Source organism: Mya arenaria, chromosome 6 (assembly GCF_026914265.1).
Source record: "Mya arenaria isolate MELC-2E11 chromosome 6, ASM2691426v1".
Taxonomy (NCBI): domain Eukaryota; kingdom Metazoa; phylum Mollusca; class Bivalvia; order Myida; family Myidae; genus Mya; species Mya arenaria.
In genome coordinates this window covers 71,159,517-71,186,443 of record NC_069127.1, presented here as the reverse complement: position 1 = coordinate 71,186,443, position 26,927 = coordinate 71,159,517, and the positions used below count along the sequence as shown (strand labels likewise).

General features: G+C 33.7%; 1 protein-coding gene across 12 annotated transcripts; it reads left to right on the top strand.

The window, feature by feature from the left end:
• Positions 1 to 4,688: 4,688 nt before the first annotated feature.
• On the top strand, positions 4,689 to 26,499 carry LOC128239484 (E3 ubiquitin-protein ligase XIAP-like). Of its 12 annotated transcripts, none has more exons than XM_052956147.1 (16): positions 16,778 to 16,924; positions 17,582 to 17,707; positions 18,749 to 18,809; positions 19,015 to 20,042; positions 20,378 to 20,492; positions 21,899 to 22,053; positions 22,373 to 22,436; positions 22,646 to 22,783; positions 23,026 to 23,216; positions 23,308 to 23,479; positions 23,769 to 23,858; positions 24,153 to 24,375; positions 24,686 to 24,793; positions 24,960 to 25,029; positions 25,504 to 25,594; positions 26,354 to 26,499. In XM_052956147.1, exons 2-12 carry the CDS (start codon positions 17,621 to 17,623, stop codon positions 24,344 to 24,346), a joined length of 2,295 nt encoding a protein of 764 aa, XP_052812107.1. In that variant the 5' UTR covers positions 16,778 to 16,924; positions 17,582 to 17,620; the 3' UTR covers positions 24,347 to 24,375; positions 24,686 to 24,793; positions 24,960 to 25,029; positions 25,504 to 25,594; positions 26,354 to 26,499. The 12 variants fall into 12 exon arrangements, with proteins under 12 accessions (XP_052812113.1, XP_052812111.1, XP_052812107.1 ...); XM_052956148.1 differs by having other exon boundaries at positions 25,504 to 25,613; XM_052956149.1 differs by having other exon boundaries at positions 24,960 to 25,066.
• Positions 26,500 to 26,927: the final 428 nt, after the last annotated feature.

Sequence of the window (26,927 nt, the reverse complement as noted above, 5' to 3'; positions counted from 1 at the left end):
GCCATCCCTTGAACCGTCACTGTTTTTCAACAGTGAATTTGGCGGCTTGGTAAAAAACGGTGGCACTTAAGTTTTTTTTGCAGGTTTGCATTGTTTCTTTTTTCATGTACATACCTCTCGGTTTAGATATTTAAATAATTAAACAAGCAACTTCAGATGTATATAAAGCGCCGTTTATAGCGACATAACTACTAGTTATACAGAATTCTGTAAAATGAGACCGTCCAACTCGATGAGAACAGTATCCAATTTCATAGTAAGCGCCTCGAACTTCGAAATGCTGGAAAATTATTCATGGCTTCCGGAAATATAGGAACATAGTTGATATAGGGTATGTAGTAACAGTCACGAAAGTAAAAGCTTGAACTGAATGTGTAGTGGTTTAGTAACATTATAAATAAATATCTAAAAATAATAAATGCGCTATATTTTCAGTATGAAATTAAAGGCCTAACCTATCTACCACAATGTCGGTGACACCCGACCCTTTGGCACTAGGACTTTAAGGACGTAAATTCGATATAAACTCGGAGAGTCAGACTCAACTTAAAAACATATATTTTTTAGCTGTCCGACTTTACATTGAAGTTACCAACATGTTTAAAACTTCATTAGTTAAATTCTCCTACAAAATAAATGATCCTTTATATACAGTGAAATTGAATGCTGTTAGAAACCAGAAGTTGTTTTATTTTTAAAGCTCAAGTCAATTTAATACTCTACTCATTGTTTTTTTGCTTCACTTGTGCAAACACTTTTTCGTTTAAAAAAGGCTGTTTGCGCAGCTGCATGTTTTACGTAAGCAACACGCCTGACAAATATTTTAGAGGAATAATGTATTATTTTCTGATTAAGATGCTCTAGGACATGACGGTAATGAATAAAACCTGTTATTTGATATACTAGATAGCATTTACAACACTTTATATTTGTTGAAAAATAACTCGCATATAGTTTGTCAAGTTTGCACATAATTCCTTGAAACATTGATAAGGAAACTTTTTGTAAAAGCTCATGATATCAACTTTAAATTTAGCATGCCGCCAAACCCATCCCATATCTGTCCAAGATAGCGCCTCATAAGTTTAGCGTTAGAAAATATGAATAGATACAAGGATGTTCGGTATGAGCAATAACATGGAATCCCACTGTTTGTCGAAACTTAGAATAGCGAAAATGGTTGCCACTTGGAAATCCCACATCAAGGATTGCCAAAGTAGACAAACATCATTTTAGATATGGCATACATTTTGTAATATTTACTATAGCATGTGCAGTTGCATTACATCACCCCCCCACCCCCAATACATGATATGGATTAAATATATATCGCACTGACACACCTAGTCATGATCTAAGCCTTTAAAGGCGGACAATATAGTTTTACAAGTGATATCGAATCAAGAAACGTATTAATTTTAATGCATTCTAGTGTTTAAATGTGAAGCCCGTTTTGCAATCGATTTAAAATAGAACTAGGTTTAAAATCGAACAGTATTTGTTTATTATGTGCTATTTTAACGCGCGAATGAAACAGAACAAAAGTCCGATTTATAATGCAATATAATTACAAAGATAAACAAAGAAAATCGCATATCTAATATTTGCATTGGTTTTAGATGATTGTAGATTGCCAAAGGTCATAGATAATTCTTTTCAACATGCACAGTCAGCTTTTAAAGAGGTATGCAAACCCGGATGCTAATAAAGTATAAGGATAGACATTATCAGATTCCATCTCGTGTATAACATTCGTCACTGGATAAGCAGATAATGTAATTAATATCTATCCGTTAAGGAATTTATCGTTTAGTCATACCATAAAACGCTAAATATTTGGTTAATGTTAGGTAAACACCCAAACTATATCAGCATGACTCTTATTATCCCACAAGTTACCTGAACCTGTACCTGAAATAGATTTTCAAACACTAAACGTTTTAAGTGAAACTGCTTATCCAGTGACGAATGTTATACAGTCCTTACCAAGTACTTCATAGTATTCCAGTATCGTTCTATTGTTTCGTGTAAGTGAAACAATAGAACGATACTGGAATACTATGAAGTACTTGGTAAAGACTGTAGCCACAAATGTCACTTGACAAACATGAATCACAAGATAGCGAAACGGTACCCGAAAAGAGTACATTTGACAAGGATTAGTTTTAAGCATGATAATCAACAAACCAATTGTAACAGAATGTCTATTAGGTTTCTCAGTATAGATGCACCCAAATGACGCTTGGAATGCAACAAGCCTACCTTAGCACGGTATAAAAAAGAAACCCAAATAATACCCATAGCATGTCATCTATTTTGGCAGGATAGTCATACAAACGGACTGCGCCTTAAAATATTATAGGACAACGAATTGAATGCAAAGTCTTATCTGAATGACCTCGAGCATATCAAAATACTACTAATTAGACAGACACAAAATTGCCAGATCATGAACTCTACCAAAAGTATTTTAGTCTATGACTTCGTCTGTATTCAGACTATTCCACGAAGGATATAGATATAAACATATATTTTTTATAAAACGTAATTTGATATAAAATCTTATAATGCTACCAAACTATACTAAATAGTCTAAAACTGTTGAATGGCATAAACGATACATGAAGTTAACTAATAAAAATATAAATTAAGTGTATTGTAATATTAGACCTGAAATAGTAAGTAATACGAATTTATCAAATCATTTACCTGCGACTGTTTTATCCATGGCTTTTCTCATTGATAACATGCAGCAATATAACAATCATTTCCCGGTGATGAGTTTTATGCAGTATCCATTACGTGAGTTGTCAGGTTTATAGTTTTGTTCAGAGAGCGAAGGTCGGCAACAACAACTGAACGATTAACTCTGTTAGGAGAGGCAATTTTGTCATTTCCGTAAAAGTTGTAATATCTCATTCCGATACATTGTGCATCTCGGATTTTTGAAAACACATTAATTGTTGCGTACAACAGAACAAGTCAGTATGGTATATATTTCATTACATTGTTATGCCAAATCGATGATCTTGATATATTTTAGTAGATACTGTCACCATAAATACAATGCTACAGAGGCAATCCCCGTAGTCGGAAATTCAAGATACTGCCTGTTTAGGGGCACAAGGAGTGAGCAAAACGAAAACACTAGAGAAATATAAACACTACACACACACACAATGAAGTCACTGATTCACCGGGAAAGCCTATCTGCTTTGTAAATTCACCTTAGTATATTCACAATTGATCGAAAACGGTTTTATTTGCACGCATCTCACGTCTAAGAACCATTGTCATTTCAAAGCTAGGTTTTAGATAATAAATATCTAAACAGTATGAACAGCTCAAAACATCATTAATTATGTTTTGTTTAATACCGCAAACGTTTATGCTCAATTTGATTTGCTTTAATTTTGTTGTTTGCTTTAAATCGATTGTTTTCTTTTATCATTTTGCTAAATAACCTATGCTACAAATCGTGAAATGTTAAAAAACTGCATCTAATGATCGTCAAATTTCATAAACAATTAAAGTTAAACATATGCCAAAAATATTTTTATCATGTGTTTCCGGTATGAAAATGACACAAAGACTAAGTGTATTTGCTGAAAGGCCACCATCCTATTACAATATACAAACAGGTAGTATATATATATATATACACTCTTTTGTTACAGTACAATGAAACACAATGAAACAAATAAACAGTAATATGGATATTACATTGATAGTGATTTAAGAATTTCAATCTTCAGGTCGTACTTTTCTTTTATTAAATGCACTGTACAAATATTATTTTAAACTTGTTAACGTTAGGTTTATCTAATATTTCTTTGAGATCGTAAATCCTCGTAGAAGACACAAACAAGTAGGAAGTTGTATTCAGCTTCATTTCATTGAAATTGACATACTTTACATAATCTTCATTCTCTTGGGATATCAATATAACGACCCTTCTCAATTTCTATATCCAAAAGATGACTGGAATGCGGTAAGAAGAAGGCAAAAAGATAAATGGTAGCAGTTTCAGCGATTATACATTTCGTAAAGGATAATACCCTGTAGCGAGGAAAGTGTTTATTAAGTCAATGAAGGTCATTTTTAAAAATGTCTTTAATGCTGACTTCAACTTTTGCAATTATGTTAGAATAACTTTACAAGTTAATTGTCTCGTTTGTATATGTAAGATACATATTTATATATATTCTTCAATAAAAAATCATGATATTGAGAACATTTCTTAATTTGTATCTGTGTTTTTATATAACCTTTCCTCTTGGGAATTTCAAAACATAGCACTATGATTACCATACACCTTGAAAATCGCGATTGATTGATTAACAGGAATGGAAACATTCAAGTCAAATATTGGTTGATGACTCTAGCTGATTTCTGGGGTTTCTGACCAGATAGCCGTGTTACTTGTCAATATTATTAGATAATGAATCATGCGCTATGTATATGGTCATGTATGAACAATCTAGCTATGTTGACAATGACTTACGTGTCATTCAATTATTTTCCTCCCCACTTGAATCGATAGCTATGAGATACGAGATTATTATATCCACTTATGAACTATTCGTTAACACTGCAGTACATTTCGTGTATAGAACATTATAAATTGTCGAGAACTCATTGTTTAGCAAACAATGCTCTTCTCATAAACATATTTCGCAGAACTCGTTAGGATACAGCGTATAAATATGGCAATGACAGAAACGTAGTGCTATTATTGAAAAAAAATGCCATGGTGCGATTTCATATATGGACAGCTTACTTTTACACAATACGATGTCGTCTGGATTTGTCAGTCCAATATCTCTGGGGGAAATAAGGTATTCATATTTTTGAACGGTTGTCGTCTTGGTTTGAAGATAATTTCCACGTATATAGAAATGCAAAATATAAATATATAATCCGGACAAAAATATATGTGGACCTAGTAATGTGACGCAATCTGTTAGCACGTGTAAGATTAACGTTACGCCGTTGCAATCAATCGAGTATTTTCATAATATTGATTGTTTAGCGTTACAGTGATTTTAGAATCTGTCAATAAGGCTAAAATGATGTGTTGTTCAGGTAGCATTGGCCCAAAGAAATAGGGTTGGTAGGTAGGCTTTTTATTTCTTCAGACGAAAGTTGTTACAGATGTAATTGGTCACTAATGTGTGCTATATGCACATGAATATTTTTATCGATATATACAACACTTCGTAGTAGCATTCTTTTAGTTCTTTTTATTGGCATTAATTTTATGGCATATAATTCGACGACATCTAAAAAACCTGCTGCCTTCTGATTGTTTTTTTTCTCCAGATTTTCAGATGATGACTGTATTTGTTAGTTTGGTACGTAACATTCCAATTAGTAATAACATTATTTCTTGATGTATAATTTTTAATTATTCTTTATTATCATGTTTAAAAGTGTGCTGGCTCTACTGATGAATTTTATTTTGTATTTATTGATAACGTTTCTACAAGTGTGAGGTTATGCTTGTTAAGCCTCAGTTAAATCGTGTTCCAGTTAATCTTGTTTAACTGATATTTCAAATATCTACTTCAAAGATTATTTAAATGGTGCCACCAATTATTGATGAAGCTATTTGATGGATGTGTGGTCTGTTCATGGCGTCTGTACGTTTGTTTCTTTCGTTAAGAGTCCCTTGGGCCCTTCCTAGTTCCTCTTTTCAAGTTTATCATCAATTGTTTTACTATTGCGGTTTTCATTTTAGTTTTCATTGATTCAGAACTATAAACGTAAAACCGTTTTATATTTTTATATTTTATGATTTGAAGAAGCCCCCCCCCCCCCCATTTTTTTAAATAAAGCATAAAATTAAACAGTTAACAGTTATGTACTTGTTGGTAATTTTAAAAATGAGGGTGATATTCACCGGATGAACACAATATAAGTTACTCTAGTAAATATGGTATCATAACTTAAAGCTACCAAGTTCATAATGAATGATATGTTCCGAGCATATTAACCGGTCATAAAAGTTTCCGTGAGCAATTAAGTGTCTCGGTACCTTTCCGACGGTGGCAAGTCATCTCTGTTTCATATATATTCCCCTTTAGATATATTCCCCTCTTTAGCTTTATCCCCTTCGAGCAATATTCCCCCCTCTAGCCATATTTCCCTCGAGCTATATTTATCTCAAACAGTATTCCATTCTAGCAATATTTTCCCTTGGTCGATATTCCCATTTCACTCTAGCTATATTCACCCCATCGAAATATATTCCCCTCTATCAATATTACTCTTTATTGATCTATTCTACTCTAGGTATTATCCACCTCGAGCTATATTAACCTGAAGGTATGTTCCAATTTGATCTATCGTCCCTCCCCCTCTAGCCTTATTTCGCGTCTAGCTTTATTAAACCTTTAGCTATATTCCCACTCGAGCTATAATCGTGTAAGGTATTTCTCCCTTCTAGCGATATTTACTTTCGATATTAATCCTCTCTAACTTTCTTCCCTTCCATCTTTATTTTCCTCCATCTATATTCACTCTAGCTATATCCTCACTTTAGCTATATTTCCGCTGTAAGTCTATTCATCTCTAGCTATTTTCCGCTCAGCTTTATCCCCCTTTAGCTATATCCACCGACCAGCTTTATTCTCCATCGAGCTATATTTCCCTAAAGCTATATTCCCTTTGATCGTATTCACTATAGCTATCTCCCCCCTCTAGCTATATTTCTTCTAGATAAATTCACTTACTAGTTTCATTCCACCTCTAGCTATATTCCCCCTCTTGTTATAATGACTCCAGCGATATATCCCACTCGCGCTATATTCACCTCTAGCTATATTCTCTCTCTTGCTATATTCCCCTCGAGCTATATTACCTTTTAGCTATATTCCCCCTCTAGCAATATGCTTTTCTACCTACATCCGCTCTAGCTATATTTCCTCTACAGCTGTATACTCCTTTTGAAATAATCCCTCACTAGTTATATCCCTATTGCGACCTTATGAGCCTGTAGTAGATCACAGTAAATCTTTTAGCATGCATCAATCATTTAATTTGTGCGCTATCTGCTATTAAATACACGGGTACAATCCTGTTATCAGTTATTAACATTTTCCATAAATGCATTATTTATTTAGTAGTTAAAGGTTTATTAGTCAAAATTGATGTTTGTTATACATGTGTATGTACTGATTTTGAATAAGGGTGTCATTTTAATATGTTTCGTTTAAACGCTTGAGGGGAATAAAACAAAAGTCCGATCTTTACGGCAATATAGTTACAAAGGTGAACAAGATGAACAAAGATAACAAGTAAATTTAATATACACCGACATGCTATTATATTCTAATCATTTGTTCGCGATCTGCATTAGTCGTTCAACCCCCATTTCGTCTAACGGGTTTCCATCATTTTACGCTGCAAAAGGTCAGAGATAATTATATCCAACATGCATAGTCATATCAGTATGCGAGTTCGCCGGATTTTGATGAATTGTTCGGATAGTCATTATCGGAAACCGTCTCGAGTACTCTGTTATGTCTGGTCAAGATGAAAATTCGTCACTGGTTAAGAAGTGTGCTATTCCGGTAATTATTATTTTATATGTCAAGGAAGTTATTAAGAAGTGTGCTATTCCGGTAATTATTATTTTATATGTCAAGGAAGTTATTGCTTTTCACGAAAGTCGAACCGCAAAATGCAAAATGATATTTGGTTACTGAAAGGTGTACACCAGAACTATATCAGAACGGCTCTTGTCATACCACAAGTTACCCGACACTAGTCGTTTTAAGTCATGTAAGTGAAACAAGATAACAATACTGAAATACTATTTAGTAGTGTACGGTATCAGAAAGAAACCCAAATAATACCCATATAATGTCGTCTATTTTGGCACGAAAATCATACAAAATGACTGCGCCTTAATGACTATAGGACGACTAATAACGAATTGATTGCAAAGTCTGAATGACATCTAGCATACAACAATACTACTAATTAGACGGACACAAAATTGCCAGATCATGCACTCAACAAAAAGTATTTCATTTTGACTTCATCATTATTCCAAATTATATCTAAGGATGTAGATATAAAATTAGTATAGATAATTTATAGAACTTAAATTTATATAAAATCTTAATAATGCTACAAAACTATGATAAATAGTCAAACATTGTTGAATGGCATTAACAATACATGTAGTTAACTAGTTAATACAAATTTAATGTTTTGTTTTTTTTAGACCTGAAAAAGTAAGTAATACGAATTAATCAAATCCTTTACATGCAACTGTTTTATCTATGGGTTTTCGCATTGATATCATGCAGCAATATAACAATCATTTCTTAGTGATGAGTTTTATACAGTATCCATTACTAGTCTAAAATAGTAGACGTGCTATACGGGATTCTTCCAATCCCTAACGTCCAAACGGGTTTGTGTAAAAAACGGGGGTGTTTGAAAAACATTGAAATTGTATAAAGTTAAGTATTTTATGGTTGATATTGATCACAAAGGTTTATATTCATATTTTACCATGTTTGGGAAAAATAATTTTGCACAAAACAAGCATTTAATGCATTATAACACATTATTTACCTTTCCAATAAAACGAAAGCTGACTGACACAGATAACAATTATGCCAAGCGGAACACATCGATCCAATCGTAACAATTCGGCCACCTCCGACAAGCTTGGAGATAGACCTCGTAAATACAATCGTAACAACTCGACCATTGCCGAAATGTTCATATTGTTTTAATATTGTTCCCTGAAGCCTTGCAGGTGCCGTTCATGTATATATCGTTATGTTTTGACAGAATGAAATGAACAAAAAAAACCGTCAAACGCATAATTATTTGTTAGATATATATTATTTGTGTGCGGAACTAATTTAAAATAACATTATCTGGTAATATTTCTTATTTTATGATGTTTTGTAGAAGCAATATGATTTAATCCGGAATCCCAATCGGAATAACTACCCAACGTCAATCCGTCAACGTACAATTATTTGGACTTTATCCATTACATGAGTTGTCAGGTTTATAGTTTTGTTCAGAGAGCGAAGGTCGGCAACAACAATTGAACGATTAACTCTGTTAGGAGAGGCAATTTTGTCATTTCCGTAAAAGTTGTAATATCTCATTCCAATACATTGTGCATCTCAGATTTTCGAAAACGTGAGAACATATTGATTGTTACGTAAAACATGATGGTATATAGTCCATTACATTGTTACAAATCGATGGTCTTTATATATTTAAGGAGACACTGTCACCAATAATACAATTAACACTACAAAGACAAGCCCCAAAGTCACACATTCAGGGAAATACTTGTTAAGAGGCACAAGGCAAAGGCCAACACGAAAGAAAACCTAGAGAAATATTAACACTTCATACACAAAATCAAGTCATTGATTCATCGGGAAAGCCTATCCACTTTGTAAATCACTGCAACATATTCAAAATTGATCGAAAAGGTTTGGTTTGCAGGCATCTCACGTCTACGAAACATTGTCATTTCAAAGCTAGGATTTAAATTATAAATATCTAAACAGTATGATAAACACAAAACATCATTGATTATGTTTTCCTTAATACTACAAACGTGTATGATCAATTTAATTTTCTTTGCAATTCTTGTAAGCTTTATTTCGATGTTTTTTTATATTTTTCAGTTTGATATACAACTTATGCTACAACTAATCTACGTTCTCTTGGGATATCAATATAACGACCTTTTTCAATTTCTAAATCATCAGGACTTGTTCTAGAAGATACATATCTAAATCTAAATCTTCGCATGTTTAAACTAACATCAAAATGTTTTTCGTATCCAAAAGATGACTTGAATGCGGTAAGGAGAAGGCGAGAAGATAAACTGGTAGCACACAGCCATTATACGTTTGGTAAAAGGAAAATACTCTGTAGGGAGGAAAGTGTTTTATAAGTTAGTGTAGGTGTTTTAAGTCATTTTTAAAAAAAAAAAAAAAAAAAAAAAAAAAAAAAAAAAATGTTAGAAGAACTTGACAAGTTGATTGTTTCGTATGCATTTGTAAAATACATATCTATTCTTATTCTTCAATACATGGTAATTTGTACATTGTCTTAATTTCTATTTGTGTTTTTATATCACCTTTTCTCTTGGGAATTTCAAAACATTGCATTATGATATAATAACCATACACCGCGATTGATTGAATAACAGGAATAAAAAAAAATAATCAAATATGGGCTGATGACATCAGCTGATTTACTGGGGTTTCTGATCTGATAGCCTAGATTATTGTCAATAGGATTCAGTTTGTAATCATTCTTTATCTATATGGTCGTAAATGAGCAATCGCGCTATGTTTACAGTGTAATTTCGTCACCTCCCCACTTGAATCGATATATATCAAATGAGACAAATATCCACTTATGAACAGTCCATTACAATTGTAATACGTTTCGTGTGTAGAGCATTATATTTGTCGAGTACTTATTGTTTAGCAAACAAACTTACTTCGCAGAACTCGTTAGTATACAGCGTATAAATATGGCATTGACAGAACATACAGCTTACCATAACATAATACGATATCGTCTGGTTTTGTCAGTACATTTTCACGTTGGGTAATGAAGTATTTATATTTGTTTTAACGGTTGTCGTCTTGGCGTGTTGATAATTTCCAAGTATATTTAGCAATTCAATTATTAATATTTAGGGACTCTCATATGTTGGTAGCATTCCCAGACTGGGTATGACGAACAAACCACACAAAATTGTTCATGATACGAAATCTGCAAACAAAAGTGAAATGGATGTAACTCGATACATCACGTATTATCATCTCGTTGATTGTTAAGCGTGACAATGTCCTATATTGACTACCAATTAACAAAGCGAGAGTATAAAATTAAACCAATGTCACGCTTTAAAGTCCGCGTGTAGAAACAAAACGTGAAATTTTGCGCTACTTCGAGTTCGCTTTCGCAGATTGCGTCTTATTGATCAATGGTATCATAATATGCTAAATGTTGAATGTGGGTAACTTGACGGCGATTAGTACCCAGCTTCATAGAAGGAAAAATGATAACTTTGCTAAAAGATATTTTTAAATCAATAGAAATGAACATCCAAATGTTAACAACTGTCGTTTCAGTGGTGACAATTTTTTTTATTGTGTTTGAATCTTATATAAAACCTTACTAGTATTAACTTTTTACCGCAGTATCTTTTTTGTTTTTATTTTTTTGTTTTCTTTTATATTTTTTTCATATTGTTTTATTCTTTTTCAACTTTCATTTTCCTTCTGTTTTAATTTATTCGTATGAAGGAAATTGTTGAACCCTGTTGTTTTACGATTGGTAGGTAATTCCTGGACGTATCGATACCGCTATTTTGATGATCCTGTTGTCTGTATGTACGTGAGTCTTACGGAGTCGTTTTGCATCTAGACAGGTTTAAAATTTACTGCTTGACTAATGGGCCTGTCCATGTTATCTTTATTGTACTATAAACTTATCACATTGATATAGGGTTTTTCAACGTTTTATAATTGATTACATAAAATGGCGCCTTTGGCCCTTTAGAATACAAATGATGAAATTTAATAAAACGGTAACAGACTTGTTAGTAATTATATATGAAGGTCACGTCCATCAGCTGTTTATTGTATAAAGCATAATCAATTCCGAAAGCATTAACCTAATCCTTATATCTATGCATGACTATATTTTACGGTGAATTCGTCGAATAAAAGTTACCGTAAGCAATTTGTGCAATCTACCGACGGTGGCAAGTCGTCTCTGCTAAATCTTTCGCGGCAGCTATTTTCTTGGCTAGCTGTATGCCTCCCTCGAGCTATACTCCCCTCTTGCTGCATTACCCACTCGAGCTATATTCCCCTATAGCTATATCTCCCTCGAACTAAATTTTATTATTTTGCTTTAATAAATCTAGGTTCGATTCCCGGCTGCGTTCTTATTTTTGCAACTGCAAACCAAACTTTCTTCACATACACATAAAAGAGAACTATGTGGTCTCTTTTAACTGATATACATGGTCTATTTGAAGACAATGCAATACAAATGTCAACGTGACACTATTCAGGATTCATCAAAACAGGATAAATATACTGCATGTTTGAAGTAAATCATTATTCTAACGCTGAATGTGACCTAAGATAATATAAGATAAGAACAATATAACAATGTAGCTGTGACATAATATTTTATATTTAGATATTTAAAGATGGAAGTTTATTCAGTACATTTCTAAAAGTATATAGATATATCTCGAAAAAAGAGACACCTAGACGCTTACGTATTATGACAGGCACGCTGTGTTGGCTTACGTAGTATGTAAACAATACTTGAATTTGTTTATGAGGTGTGGGTTATTGCATTGTTATATTGCTTTATGAAGATTGTTGCCCCTTTTATCAGTTTTACGTAAAATATGAGAAATTTATAATCATACCATAAAATAATATAATGGCGTTGGCTGTAGGCGTTTTCTGACTAACTGCGAACAAACTATATAATGATTGTATATTTGCCTTTTTAAAAGAAAGGTTGTGTGTTTCAAATTAATTAAAACGAGGATGTGTGAAAGGTATATTTTCATTATTACCATTGTTGATGAGTAAAATTGCATATTTTCTGTTCGTATGAAAACAATAACTATTTAGTTCGAAAACGAATAATATTCTGATCATTTAGGATCAATATTTTTTTTTTACTTATTTGATATACTAAACTAGTTCATTGGAAAGGGAAACTAGGTGTTTAATTGTTTTATTTTCTAGTTTCGATTTCAATATTTAAACAATTGATGTACATTTAATCAAAGATTTTTTTTAATTATGTGGCGTTGCAAAAGGTGATTCCTTTTGTTCGTTATCAAGTTTGAAATGATAGGCACATGTATGTGATTTTGAAATGATAGGCACATGTATGTGATTTTGAAATGATAGGCACATGTATGGGATTTTGAAATAATAGGCGCATTTATGGGATTTTGAAATGATAGGCACATGTATGGGATTTTGAAATGATAGGCAAATGTATGGAATTTTGAAATGATAGGCACATGTATGGGATTCTGAAATAATAGGCGCATGTATGGGATTTTGAAATGATAGGCACATGTATGGGATTTTGAAATGATAGGCAAATGTATGGAATTTTGAAATGATAGGCACATGTATGAACATTTGAAATGATAGGCACATATATGGGATTTTGAAATGATAGGCAAATGTATGGAATTTTGAAATGATAGGCACATGTATGAAAATTTGAAATGATAGGCACATATATGGGATTTTGAAATGATAGGCACATGTATGTGATTTTGAAATGATAGGCACATGTATGGGATTTCGAAATGATAGGCACATGTATGTGATTTTGAAATGATAGGCACATGTATGTGATTTTGAAATGATAGGCACATGCATGTGATTTTGAAATGATAGGCACATGCATGTGATTTTGAAATGATAGACACATGAATGTGATTTTGAAATGATAGGCACATGTATGTGATTTTAAAATGTTAGGCACATGTATGTGATTTTGAAATGATAGGCACATGTATGTGATTTTGAAATGATAGGCACATGTATGGGATTTTGAAATGATAGGCACATGTATGAAAATTTGAAATGATAGGCACATATATGGGATTTTGAAATGATAGGCAAATGTATGGAATTTTGAAATGATAGGCACATGTATGAAAATTTGAAATGATAGGCACATATATGGGATTTTGAAATGATAGGCACATGTATGTGATTTTGAAATGATAGGCACATGTATGGGATTTCGAAATGATAGGCACATGTATGTGATTTTGAAATGATAGGCACATGTATGTGATTTTGAAATGATAGGCACATGCATGTGATTTTGAAATGATAGGCACATGCATGTGATTTTGAAATGATAGACACATGTATGTGATTTTGAAATGATAGGCAAATGTATGTGATTTTAAAATGTTAGGCACATGTATGTGATTTTGAAATTATCGGCACATGTATGTGATTTTGAAATGATAGGCACATGTATGGGATTTTGAAATGATAGGCACATGTATGGGATTTTGAAATGATAGGCACATGTACGGGATTTTGAAATGATAGGCACATGTATGGGATTCTGATTGAAGTATCAAGATACAAAATCACCAAAGAAAAATAAGTACGAACAGCTTACCATAACATAATACGATGTCGTTTGGATTTGTCAGTCCAATATCCATGGGGTAAATAAGGTATTAATATTTTTTCAACGGTTGTCGTCTTGGATTGAAGATAACTTTCACGTTTATAGAAATGCAAAAGATAAATATATAATGCGGACAAACATATATGGGGACCTAATAATGTGACAAAATCTGTTAGCACATGTAAGATTGACGTTACGTCGTTGCGATCAATCGAGTACTTTCATAATATTGATTGGTTAGCGTTACAGTGATTTTACAATCTGTCAATAAGGCTCAAAATATGTGTGGTTCAGGTAACATTGGTCAAAGAAATAGGGTAGCTAGGTAGGCTTTTTTCTTCAGACGAAAGTTGTTACAGACGTAAGTGTTCACTACATGCTAATTAAAAACTTCTTATCGATATATGCAATACTTCTTAGTGGCATTCTTTCAGTTATCATCAATTAGTTGGCATATGTCGAGTAAAACTGCTGCCTTTTTTTAGGAGTTTTTCTGCAGATTTTCAAATGATGACTGCATTTGTTAGTTGAGTTCATTACATTCCATTTAGTAATAATCTTATCTCTCTTGAGGTGAGCAATTTTTGTATCTCGGTAACATTACGACGTTGGCAAGTCATCTCTGTTCACATTTATATTACCCTGTACCCCTCTATAGCTTTATTGCCTTCTATTTATATTCCTCTCTCTAGCTATATTTCACTCGGGCTATATTCCCCTGAAGCAGTTGTCCATTTTAGCTATATTTTCCCTCAATCGGTATTCCCTTGTAGCTTTATTTTTCTTTAGCTATCTTTCCGTTGTTCTTCTTTTCCTGTATAGCTATACTTCTCCTAAAGCTATATTCTCATTATAGCTTCCTCCACTTATATGCTCTATCAATTTAGTTCCCCTTTTAGCTATATTATACTATAGCTATATATTTCGCCTCTGGCTTTATTCCCCTGGAGCTTTATTTCCATCAAGCAGTATTCTCTCTCGAGTTATATTCCCTACTATATATCCCCCTCTAGCTCTATTTTCCGTCGAGCTATATGTCTATATAGCAGTATTCCCCTTCGAGCTATATTCCACTTTCTATATATTTCCCCTGAAGCGAAATTCCCCTCTAGCTTAATTCTCCCCACTCCACCTCTAGTTATATCCACTCCCTAGCTATATTCCATCCTCTAGTTATATTCCCCCTCGAGCTATATTCCCCTCTAGCAATATTCCCTTTCGAGGTATATTTCCTTTCGATGTATATTCTTCTCTTTCGCACCACTAGAAACATTCCTTTTATCTATATTGCCCCTCGAGGTAAATTTCACCTGTATCTCTATTCCTCTTCGAGCTATGTTATACTAAAGCTATAGGCCTCCTAATATTAGCCTTTAGCTATTTTCTAATTCAAGTTTTATTCCAATTCCAACTATATTCACTCGAGATATATCCCCCTCTCATTATATCCCACCTATTTTCATTCTAGCTATATTTTCACCTCTAGCCATATTAAAGTTAGCTATATTTCGTCCCCTTAATCTTTATTTCCCTCCATCTTCATTCACTTTAGCTATATCCCCCTTCAGCTATATTTACACTCTATCTCTATTATTCTCTAGCTATTTTTCCCCTCAGCTGTATCCCCCTTTAGCTATACCCCCCTTCCAGCTTTATTTCCCATCGAGCTATATTTGTATCTAGCTGTACCATGTATTCTTTTTAGCAATATTCATTCGAGCTATACCCCCCACTCTAGCTAAGTTTCTTCTAGCTATGTTTCGCAACTAGCTATATTCCCCTCTACATATATTACCCCTCCAACAATTACCCCCCCCCCTTGCTGTATTCCCCTCTACCTATATAACTCTTCTAGCTTTATTTCACCTCTAGCGATATTTCCTATCCACGTATATTCCCCCTGTAGCTATATTCATCCTCTAACTTTATTCCAACTCTAGTCATATTCCGCCTCTTGCTGTATTCCCTATCTGACTATTTTCCCCTCTTGTAATACTCACTCTAGCTAAATTCCCCTCTAGCTAAATTCCCCCTCTAGGAATATTCCCCCTCAAGACATTTTCCCTCCATAGCAATATTCCACCTCTTGTTATAATTATCTCGACCTATATTTCTCCTTTAGCTTCATTCCTCCTTTTGCAGTATTCCCGCTGTACATAGCTGTAATCCTGCTGTAGCTATATTCCCATATCTAGATGTATAACCCTTTATAATAAAGGTGTTAATGTATGTGCACTTAGATTATTAATCGACGAAGTAGCACTTATATTATACTTCACTTTTCTCACTCGCTCGCTCTACCGATGTTAAGTTTTCAATTACTTAAAGCAAAGATTATCACACAGTCATATTTCCGTGTAATAGAGCTTGAGGAGAAACGACAAATTACAAAAAGAGTAACGACCTATTATGACCAAATCCTGGCCCCGCCCCTGGTGGTGGTCATACGAAATGTCGTGCGACACATCACTCTCCAAACATCTTAAACATGAACCACTTACAATATCGAATATAATACTAAATTGCTAGAGGTAATGCATTCACAGGTTCAATAGGTTATTAATAGAACTTCCTGTATGAATCATTTACTGCGTCATAGGTTTAAATAAATACGAACGCTTATTTATTAAAAAGCAAAACAATACGTTTTAAACAGTATAAAACGTTTTAAACGAATAGACTATTGGACTCTTACGTTTATTGAAAGGTATGTTTTTTTTTATAATAATCAAGATATAAGCCATAATTAAATACAAAATGTACATTGATTTACCTGATGTTTGTTATGGCAATGCTATGGCTTAATATTATTAAGAAATGGCGGCTACGCCTTTCGGTATTACGCAATATTTGAGTAATCAATAATCGAACCACTAAATTAAATTTATTAGCGTTGTTAAGTTGGCGTTTCTAATGGTAATTGACTCACTATTTAATACGAGTAAATTTTGTTCTCTGAAAGAAGATTGTGTGTTTGAAATCAGATAAGACGAGGATTTGAGATATTTTCATTATAACCTTTGTTAAGTAATAAAACTACATCTTTTGGTTCGTATTATATCATATCATTAATTTCTAATATATTTTGATCGTTTAAAACACTGAAGTGATCTAACTTAAACTTTATCGAGCTTTTTTAAAAGCGAAACTAGGTATTTTTGAATCAATTACTGGTTTCGATTTCAATTCGCTCAACCGATGTTATTTTGCATTTAACTATTTGAACGTTTCGGTATTTGTTGTTTGTGTGTGTGTTTTTTCTAAATGTGTATTCTAAGAGTTTAATTGGTAAAAAAATGCTTGTTATATATTTTTTCCCGATTTTTTTGTAAAACGTATAACGAATAACAGTGCATGCTTTCAGATTTTGTAGAGAGGGAAACCATAGCTGAATTTCTTTAAGATGGATACCTGTTCCTCTCAACAATCCGTTGCGTCAAACTGTTTATATTCATTCTTCTATGGCTCTATCATACGGACTATTGAACAGGTACACATGCGGTAAAGTATTAAATACTGTATAAGCTTTAACAACCTTTATCTCATATTTAAAGCGCTTTACTAAGATTGCTGTATTTCTTTGCTCTGTTCAAATTGTTTGTATGTTTTTATTGTAAATGGATTCAATCTTCGCTAGTATTTGTTTTTATCAATTTTCAAATACCTTTTGTTAAACTCTAATTTGCAAATAATCAAACGCAAACTACATTGAAATTATATACGCATTTTGACCAGACGTTTGTAATCCACACTCACCTACGCACTTAATATATGGATACTCTCTTTATACAATTGAGAAATCAGATAAACCATTTGTCTAAATTATCAAGCGCTATTTATCAAATCTTACAATCCTATTCAATATCTAATCTCTACAAAGTTCTGTTCTGTATTTTTGAAGTACTGAACTATTATTATTTTTTAAGTATTTGAGTGTCTGGTTTAAGACAGTTTGCAACTGCATACAGTTCCGTTTTATAGTCTATATCCAGCAAAACGCTTAATGAAATCAACAACAAGGACATATACATAAACAAAATATATTTTGTCTGACAAACAAAACTATTGCGTCTACTGCCATAACTATTAATACAACGATCCCTTACAATTGTTTCTTTATATTAAACATTTTAACTCATGTTCAATTTAAGACCAAAATACACAAAGGAAAATTAATGTCCTCAAAGATGATGATATTCTTTAATAATGCTTAAATGACATACGGCTATGCACAGGTTATAGCTCATGTTTTACAAATTTAATTTAAAATAGCGACAGCGTTGGAACTCACATAAGCATTCAATTACGTACGAACTCATGACCTTCATAATAAATTGATTCGATCAAGTAGGCTTATAACCGAAATAGGTTGTACGCAATATTTGCTTCTGATTGGCTGGTTTAAAGCAAGAAACCATCGTTTTGAACACTGTGCAGTCCGGTAGTTTTTGGATGGACGAGTTTAAATTGTATAAATCTTCTGCCATACAATGTCGATTCTCATAGATATTCCTATTTGACCCATTCACAGCTCGCGAAAACAGATGTAGAATACGCGCATAGGAATCATAAGTTGCAGGGCACAAAACCAGGTAATAACTTATTGTGTATGTTAAGTTGTTGACTATCACATAGGATTCATCATTCGGACATGTGCTTCGATCACATGTCAATATATGAATAGCGAGCTCCATTGTTACAAAATAAAATTAAAGTATATATATCCCGCCTTTGTTTGCCTGCCAAAAATCAATATTTATTTAATGGCTTGAATATAACAATGCATGCTCGTTTTAGGTGGATGTAATGGTATTTTGTACAAAGCGCAAGATGCAAGAACTATCAGAGTTGTAGGAGAATTTCCAACAAACGACTCTATGAGGAGAATTCAGACCATCACAAGCTTGTTAAAGATTTTAAATGAAATTGAATCTTTCGATGGAATTTACATGAAAAGGGACGGGATATACTTAGTATTCCATTCCTCAAAGGAATATCAAAAGGAATCAGCTGGATACAGCGGTGTCCCTCTGGAAATCGCCTGCCGTTTCTATTCTACTCTTTCCGTATTTGTTCCTAGTAGCGGTACAAAGTGTTGTATCAAAAACCAAACTTCAATGTTTCTTTTTGAACGGCTAGATGACTCTTTGAATGCAAGTAAAGACAACAAGAAGTTTTTTGAAGCAATGTATGGGTTTTTGATAAACATTAGTGAACCTTTGAAAGACATACAAACTCTTGTAAATCTGATTATTAGTGAAGCTAATATAGTATCATTGGCAAGACATCAACGAGCTGAAACTGTAAGCATTCACGGAACGCAATTGATTGATAGGAACGAAATACGGACGAGGGTTTTAACTGCAGCCCCAGTACACAGGGAGATTCACAATAACCCTGTTACAAGAAGCAATGAAGACACAGGGAACAATCAGACACATAACGACCAGCAGCCTTTTAACAGTAGTTTGTCAACTTCGCAGGATGATCTTTCTATTCGTTATCCTCCTAATCTGTATCATGCACTACCATCAGGATCGTTAGATAATAGAGCTACGACCGATGGAGGAACAAACAGTTTTAATATGAACAGTTATCGTCCGAACGAGACATCGCTGGCAACTGAGTACCAACCTTCAATTATTGCACAAGCAACGCCGGACGACAGCGAAGTAATGTTTCAAAGAAGTCTTCATTCAGTAAGCAGTACAGATGATCGTTCATCAACGGAACAGATACGACATAATATGTCAAGTGTCAGCGAACAACATAAGGTATTCGATCGACATTCAGCTGGCAGAATACCGCAGACTTCACCTCGACCGGTAAGTATATCAGGTTCGGCAAACAGTGTTTTGTTCGATGCCACACATAAAAACACTAAAGTATACTCATTATTTAGCATTCTAAAACTATGGTCACTTGACGTAAGTTTCAAGTATTTCCTACATCTATACAAACACTGTAGATAAAAAATCATTGTTCGGAAATCACTCACATTTTCAGGTATGATGCTCATATATTACAGGCATTGAATAAATAAGGTTTATAGACCATTTTTGACTTCTGACCTTCTTCCCGTAGTTTGCATTGCATTATCAATGAATTATTCGGCGAACGCATTGCAAAAGGCTATCTTACTATCTGTTCTTTAATCTAGAGAGCCCGATATCCAGCATACGGGGACAATATGACACGTCTCGGAAGCTATTCGTCGTGGGGGAGGCAGCTACCGACCCCGTTTGCCTTAACATCGGCTGGATTCTTCTTCACAGGTGATGTAAATGTTATTTAAACTAAACAAAGAACAGTCGCTGCTATAAACCTTTACTCAAGAAAAGTTATATGCGAATCGAACCAGAAGTGCTCATTTCCTTAATATGGACATCTTTTGAGACGAATTTATTTGTAGTTTTGCTAACCTGTGAAGATATTTCACATGATAGTTCACCAAAACTACAATTTGACCGACAAAGAAAACTGTAATTGTTATATCACATTCCAGCATGTTTAACAGAAAAACTTACCTCTGCAATACTGCGCTGTAATATGTTGTTTCAAATGGTGGAACTGCAGAAATAAGTTTACATTCAAAACTATTGAAGCTGTAGCTCACATCCGGCATATTTACTTAGAATATAGCACTAGTCAAACTATTCCAGATTGACATTTTTCGCATTAACGTGTTATTTTTATCATTACTTGCTTTGTCCAAAATACATTAATGACGGAGGGCATGTCTTTTATAAAGGATTGATATATTCACACAACTATTTTTTTACTGTAAAACGTCAAACTGTTTTAAGTTTAATAATGTTTAATCAATTTTCCATTTATTGTAAACGCCATTGTTATTTGGCCATTTTTTAGCAAAGGTTATAGTAAAAAACATTTTCAATTTTTCCTAAGAGCGTTAAGCCAGTCAATGTGCTCAAAGTGGCAACATTTAGCAAAATACCGAACAGAAATGAGATTATAATAATTGGTATTTGTTTATTCTTATCTTTGACAAAGCATTGTAGTGCTAATTCTATTATTGTTTGTACTTTTGACATATCAAAGTTGGAAACATTTCATTTTAAGAGAATGTGAGCATGATATGGTATGTTTTATATCAAACAGAGAAGGTAAAATAAAGAAACAATCATCTTTATTTTGAATTTATAAATTTGTTTGAAAGGCAAAAGATAATAGGTATAGCGTAGGCCCCGTCTTTAAGAACCTGATTGTTTGTTTATTTTATCTCATATTCAACGTTTTTTTATACGATCAAATCACATTACATATATTCTTGCATTTAAACAATACATATGCAAAAAGCTACAGAAACATGCTCAGTAGCAAAAAGTTTAAAAAGTAATTGGTATGTTTATCAAGAATTGTAAGGTACCGCCTTGGAACGGTCATTAAATGTAAACCACAATTATTTTATTTTTATATATTTGTAACCACATGTATTAAATTCTTGTTAGCAACATGCATTCGAATAGAAATGCTATAAGTGTTTTTTCGTCTATTAATTTAAGATATAATTTGGGAAAGAAACAACGATACGTATAATACAAGCATACGCAGTTAATCATTTGGCCATTGTTACTATCCAAACATGAATTTGATCTTTGTATCCACGTTAGTTTCAAATATGTAGTCCATATTTATATCTGACTATTTTGAATACTAGGTGAAGACGACTTGGTAAGATGTTACGAATGCGGAATCGGGCTAAAAGATTTCAGTGAGGGAGACGACCCCTTGCGGGAACATGCTCAACACGCACCTAGGTGTCGATTCATTGCTGACTATTTCGGAAGCCAGGCCAATATAGACGCTTACACTGTAAGGTTTTGAAGCTATTCTTTACTGAATGAATATGTAATTGTATTAAAACATTTCCTAATTACCTACAGTTTTAACTAGTGTCCTTTTGCATCAATTTCGGAATGTTGCCATCATCGATTGTAAGTATAGATGCAGAAAATTAATGGCTGATATTTAACGTGTGAATTGAAGTCGAAGATTATTAATTTAGCTAAAGACTTGAATAATGATCCCGCGTGATATTCGTTTCTTTTATTTGTTTGTTTGAGAATAGCTTATATGAGAAGATCACACTCTCAAATAACGATAAACTATCAATGGCATTTATTTAAACTAGAGGCGAATGGAAGACCCAGACGAGATACGAAGAAGGGGATTAACTCGGTTTCTAAATGCAAAAGGTAAATTTAAAATGAAAGGCATGCTCTTTCTTAACTGCAAAGACTGCAAAAGGCCATTTAAGTAATTATAATGTGTATAGTTCTTTTATTCAGTCTTTCAAAGATATTTGGCTTACCGCTTACGCACAAAAACCGCTATTCACATAAAACCTAACTCCGAACATGTATAACAATTGAAGTGTGCCAATCTAATTTAAATTAATTTAAAGGTACTTCTGTGACACGGTATAAAGCTAGGAGCGAGAGCTTCCGGTCATTTGATTCAAGACTTTCATCGTACAGAACATGGCCTACGACTACTGTTCAAAGGCCATTTCAGCTAGCAGAGGCGGGCCTGTATTACACGGGTATGTTGCATGCACTTCTTAGTTACACTGTTAACTATTTACTTTCTCTGCTTTAAACATCAGTACTTTAGGATCAATTAGACGTTCCTTAACTTTGCATTCCACTTCATGACATACCATTACGACATATTCTGTACTATATATATATTGCCACTCCCTTAAATACCTAAGTGTTTACCTGACGTTTCTAATGGAACGATGTAGAGATGTCTGAATGCAGAACAATGTTGTATACATTTGAGGCCGAGAAGACCACGTTCGTTGTTTTGCTTGTGATGGCGGTTTGCGGAGATGGGATCCGGAAGATGACCCATGGATCGAGCACTGTAAATGGTTTCCGGCATGTCCGTTCGCGCGGGAGGAAAAGGGGGACGAATACATTGCTCTAGTTCAAGCTACCATAGACAACGATTTAACATATAGCGAACCAAATGTATGTACATTTTCTGCCAAATAATTAAATGGTTGAATTGTTTTATATGTATCGACTATTTGCTCAATATCTATTTTTACCACAATCACAGGGTTGCAGTGAACAAACAAGTACCTTACAGTCCAATACTGACCTAGTTGCAGGAATAGGGAATTTGGCAATCGATAGTACAGATATTGAAGAGCTTAGAAAAACATGCACTGTGGATATGGGGTTTTCTAAGACAGACTTTGACAAGGCGATCTCTGACTTAGCTGGAAGAGGTATGCTAGATTAATAGTTCGCCTTTCACTAACATATACTCTCATATGAAACAGAAACAAAAGTCCTTTCAAGACTTCTTTTCAACCTCAGTTTTCCTCGGTTATCGACTAATGTAGATTCCATGTATAGTACAGTATTTTTACCAGTTCAAGAAATGTTTGCGGCTTGCGCCTAGGTTTAAACCTTAGATTTGAGATTCGATAGGTTGAAGTCATAGAGCATGCACGGTTCTATCACTGAAATATATATTAGTATATAGTATTAGTATTATAACCGTTGTTTCCACAGGAAACTCGCGTCCGACCATCGAAGACGTAATTTCTGCATTTGAGGTCCTTGGTCAGCGACAGGAAAACTATACGGCAAATCAAAGAAAAGGTACTGAAGGTATTTTTTTTATATCAGCTTATTCGTTCTAGGGAAATAACTATACGAACGAAGTTAATTGTGTCATTTCATTTCCGTATGGATATAGAAACAAGTCTTGAAAAACCAAAGTAAATTTAGACGAATATCTATTGAACTTTGCGTATTCATCCTCGCCTTAAAATGTTTTGGATTACAACGATTATTATTCTTGCAATAATTCGTAATATAGTTGCAATGTTGTTATGTTTTCGGTTTGATTAAAAATACTTTATTTCAAACTATAATGCTTCATAATTATTACAGAAAATTTACTTGAAGAAAACCAGCGTCTTCGCAGCATGCTGCTGTGTTTTATCTGCCAAAGAAACCAAGTGAACGCCTTATACCTTCCGTGCACAGACCATCGATTGTGTATGGATTGTGCCAGAGAATATTCCACAACATGCCCTGTGTGCCAAAGACCCGTCAAAGATATAATTAAAACCTTTATGAGTTAAGGAGAAAACGTGTGCCATATACATGTTTGGTATGTAAAACAGTAAAAACACATTGTATTGGATACTACTCAAGCTTTTTGTCCAATTAGGTAGCTGCATGTCCAATACATTTAAATTTAGGGTTCGTGAAGAGTTTCAAGTACAAGTATAAGAGTTGAAGCAGAGTTTACAAATTCTCTGCCTATGTAAAGCCTAACGATTTGGAAACAGCAAGCAAATTTAATCGGCGTTAGTGTAATATATTCAATTCACACATTGTGACAATAATAGAACAATAAACGAACCTCTCCAGAACATATACAATATGCTACCCGTTAAAACAGCAATGTTCCTCTTCAGCTGAGGTCAATCGGAGACGGACTTGGCTAGCCAACGATCATCCAACCAGTATATGGATCGTATGACCAAACACTAGACGCAACTGACTACACGGGAAGTGGACCTAAGGTGCGACAACATAATTAAAACATAAAAGTAGTTTCTTGTGGCACGTTTTACAACTTCAAAGCAATATTAGTGCTACACTACGTAATACAAAGAGAAATAAGACATTTATTGATGGATTGATTGTTATGTACAATTACAATTTATAAATGTTGTTGATACATTGCAGGGTGAACAGTAATAAGGGAAATGGGCGTATAGCGCATGAAGTAAAAAACAAAGTGGACATACTTATAAAGGTATTGATTGAAGTGACATAAAGTACGGTTTTTAATGGTAAGGTTTTCAACAGTTTCCCTTTTTTAACTTGTTTGTTTTTGATAGCTTGGACCTTTTGTAGATATCCTTGTCGTAGTTAAAAACTTCAACCTAGGTCTAAACAATTGAACGTTGGTAACAGGGTTTATTTGTTGGGTCACATATTCGGTCAGTGTATGGTATTCAAGGCATATTTTCATACACTGATCTACCAGATTTTTAATGTATGTACATTCATAACTCGACATTGTTTATGTCTTACTAGGTTGACTGCAATTTATTGGGACAACCTTTAAAGTGTAACACGTCATTAATAAAACTCTCGAATCATTTAGACATCAAGTGCATGTGGCTTTAAAAATACGTTTTTAATTTATATGGAAATTGTAATAGGTAATAATAATTAGGCGTATTTTTATTATTATAAGAAAAGTGCAAAATCTTAAATAATACAGAGCAATGTGGGGAAAGAAAGCCTCAAAAGAGAAAAGGAGAGTACATTGAGCGTACAAAACGGGAACTAATACGAAAACGTGGGAGGAGATGGTAAATGTGTGCTTTTTTTGTAAGTTAACAATGAAATTGAGTAAGTTCTTGCTGATTATCGAATAAGGATTAGGAGCTTTTAACTTAAGGGGTTTAAGCCCTTTAACACTACTTACAGAACCTGAATATGTTACACGGGAACTTTACGTTCAGGATTGGGATATGTGTTATATTCTTTCATCATCTTTATTTGGCATTTTCAAGGGATCTATTGGGTGTTATGCTACACTGAATTAATTGTCATTATGTCTATCCGTTGTTTTATAGAGATAAATCAAAGCAATAAAAATATGAAATAACTCCGTGTCAAACAATAAATTAACTATTAAATAATGATCACGTTTTCAAGCTTTAATCTGCTCTCATTACTTAATCAAACATAAGTGCGTACAAGCCTCGGACACAAATTCATCGACCTCACTTTTAAAATGATGCTACATTTGTACAAATAAGCGACTTTTTCTGAAAACGTACAATTAGATGTACTTGTATATTCTTTTTAGGCATATTTTCATTTCATCTCTTGAACACCAAAAAAAGAATATTTCACCACTTGTGGATCACTGAAACCAACGAATATCTTCTATATAATGAATGCGTAACAGTGTACAAATAAATGTTTATTTTAAGGTGACATGAATTATTCACAGAAATAATTGTTGTACAACATCAAGTAAGAAGTCACATTGTTTTAACCATAATAAGAATTAGGTTTATTTTTAGTTGTATTTCCTAAATCCGATTCCTTTGTCCTTTTAGATTCTGACATCGAATCCGAAGTTTCCTGTAAAAGGCATTTCTGGTGGATGCAGTGTTGAGTAACCTTATTACAGGATTCGGATTCACGAGAGAAATACGAACTGTCTGACTGCGAACTACCATTTTAGTGCCTGATATCAAACAAGGTACAACGTTATCACCGCCTCTGTTTAACCACAATCACAATTAACATATAAACAAAACATTTTAGCTGTGATGATAATAAGGCCTCAGTAAAACAGTTGACACCACCATCCAGAGACACAGATACATCAGTAAACGCTTGTGTTGATTTAAATATGATAAATTTGCGTTTGAATTTCCGAGTCGTTTTGTTTAACACATGAATTGTCATCTATAGCAAAATTAATTCAACACAATTTATTGTAGGGTTTAAAGACAACGTTACCTCGAAACTGAAAATTCGTTTGGTCGTTATCTCATACGATCAGCTTCATATAATGATTAATCACATTATGTGCCTGTTTTCAGAGAAAAACAGCTAGGGTTCGATACTAATTCCGAGAGCACCATATCACATGGAAGGATTCAAGAACCTGCAAATCTTCGATTT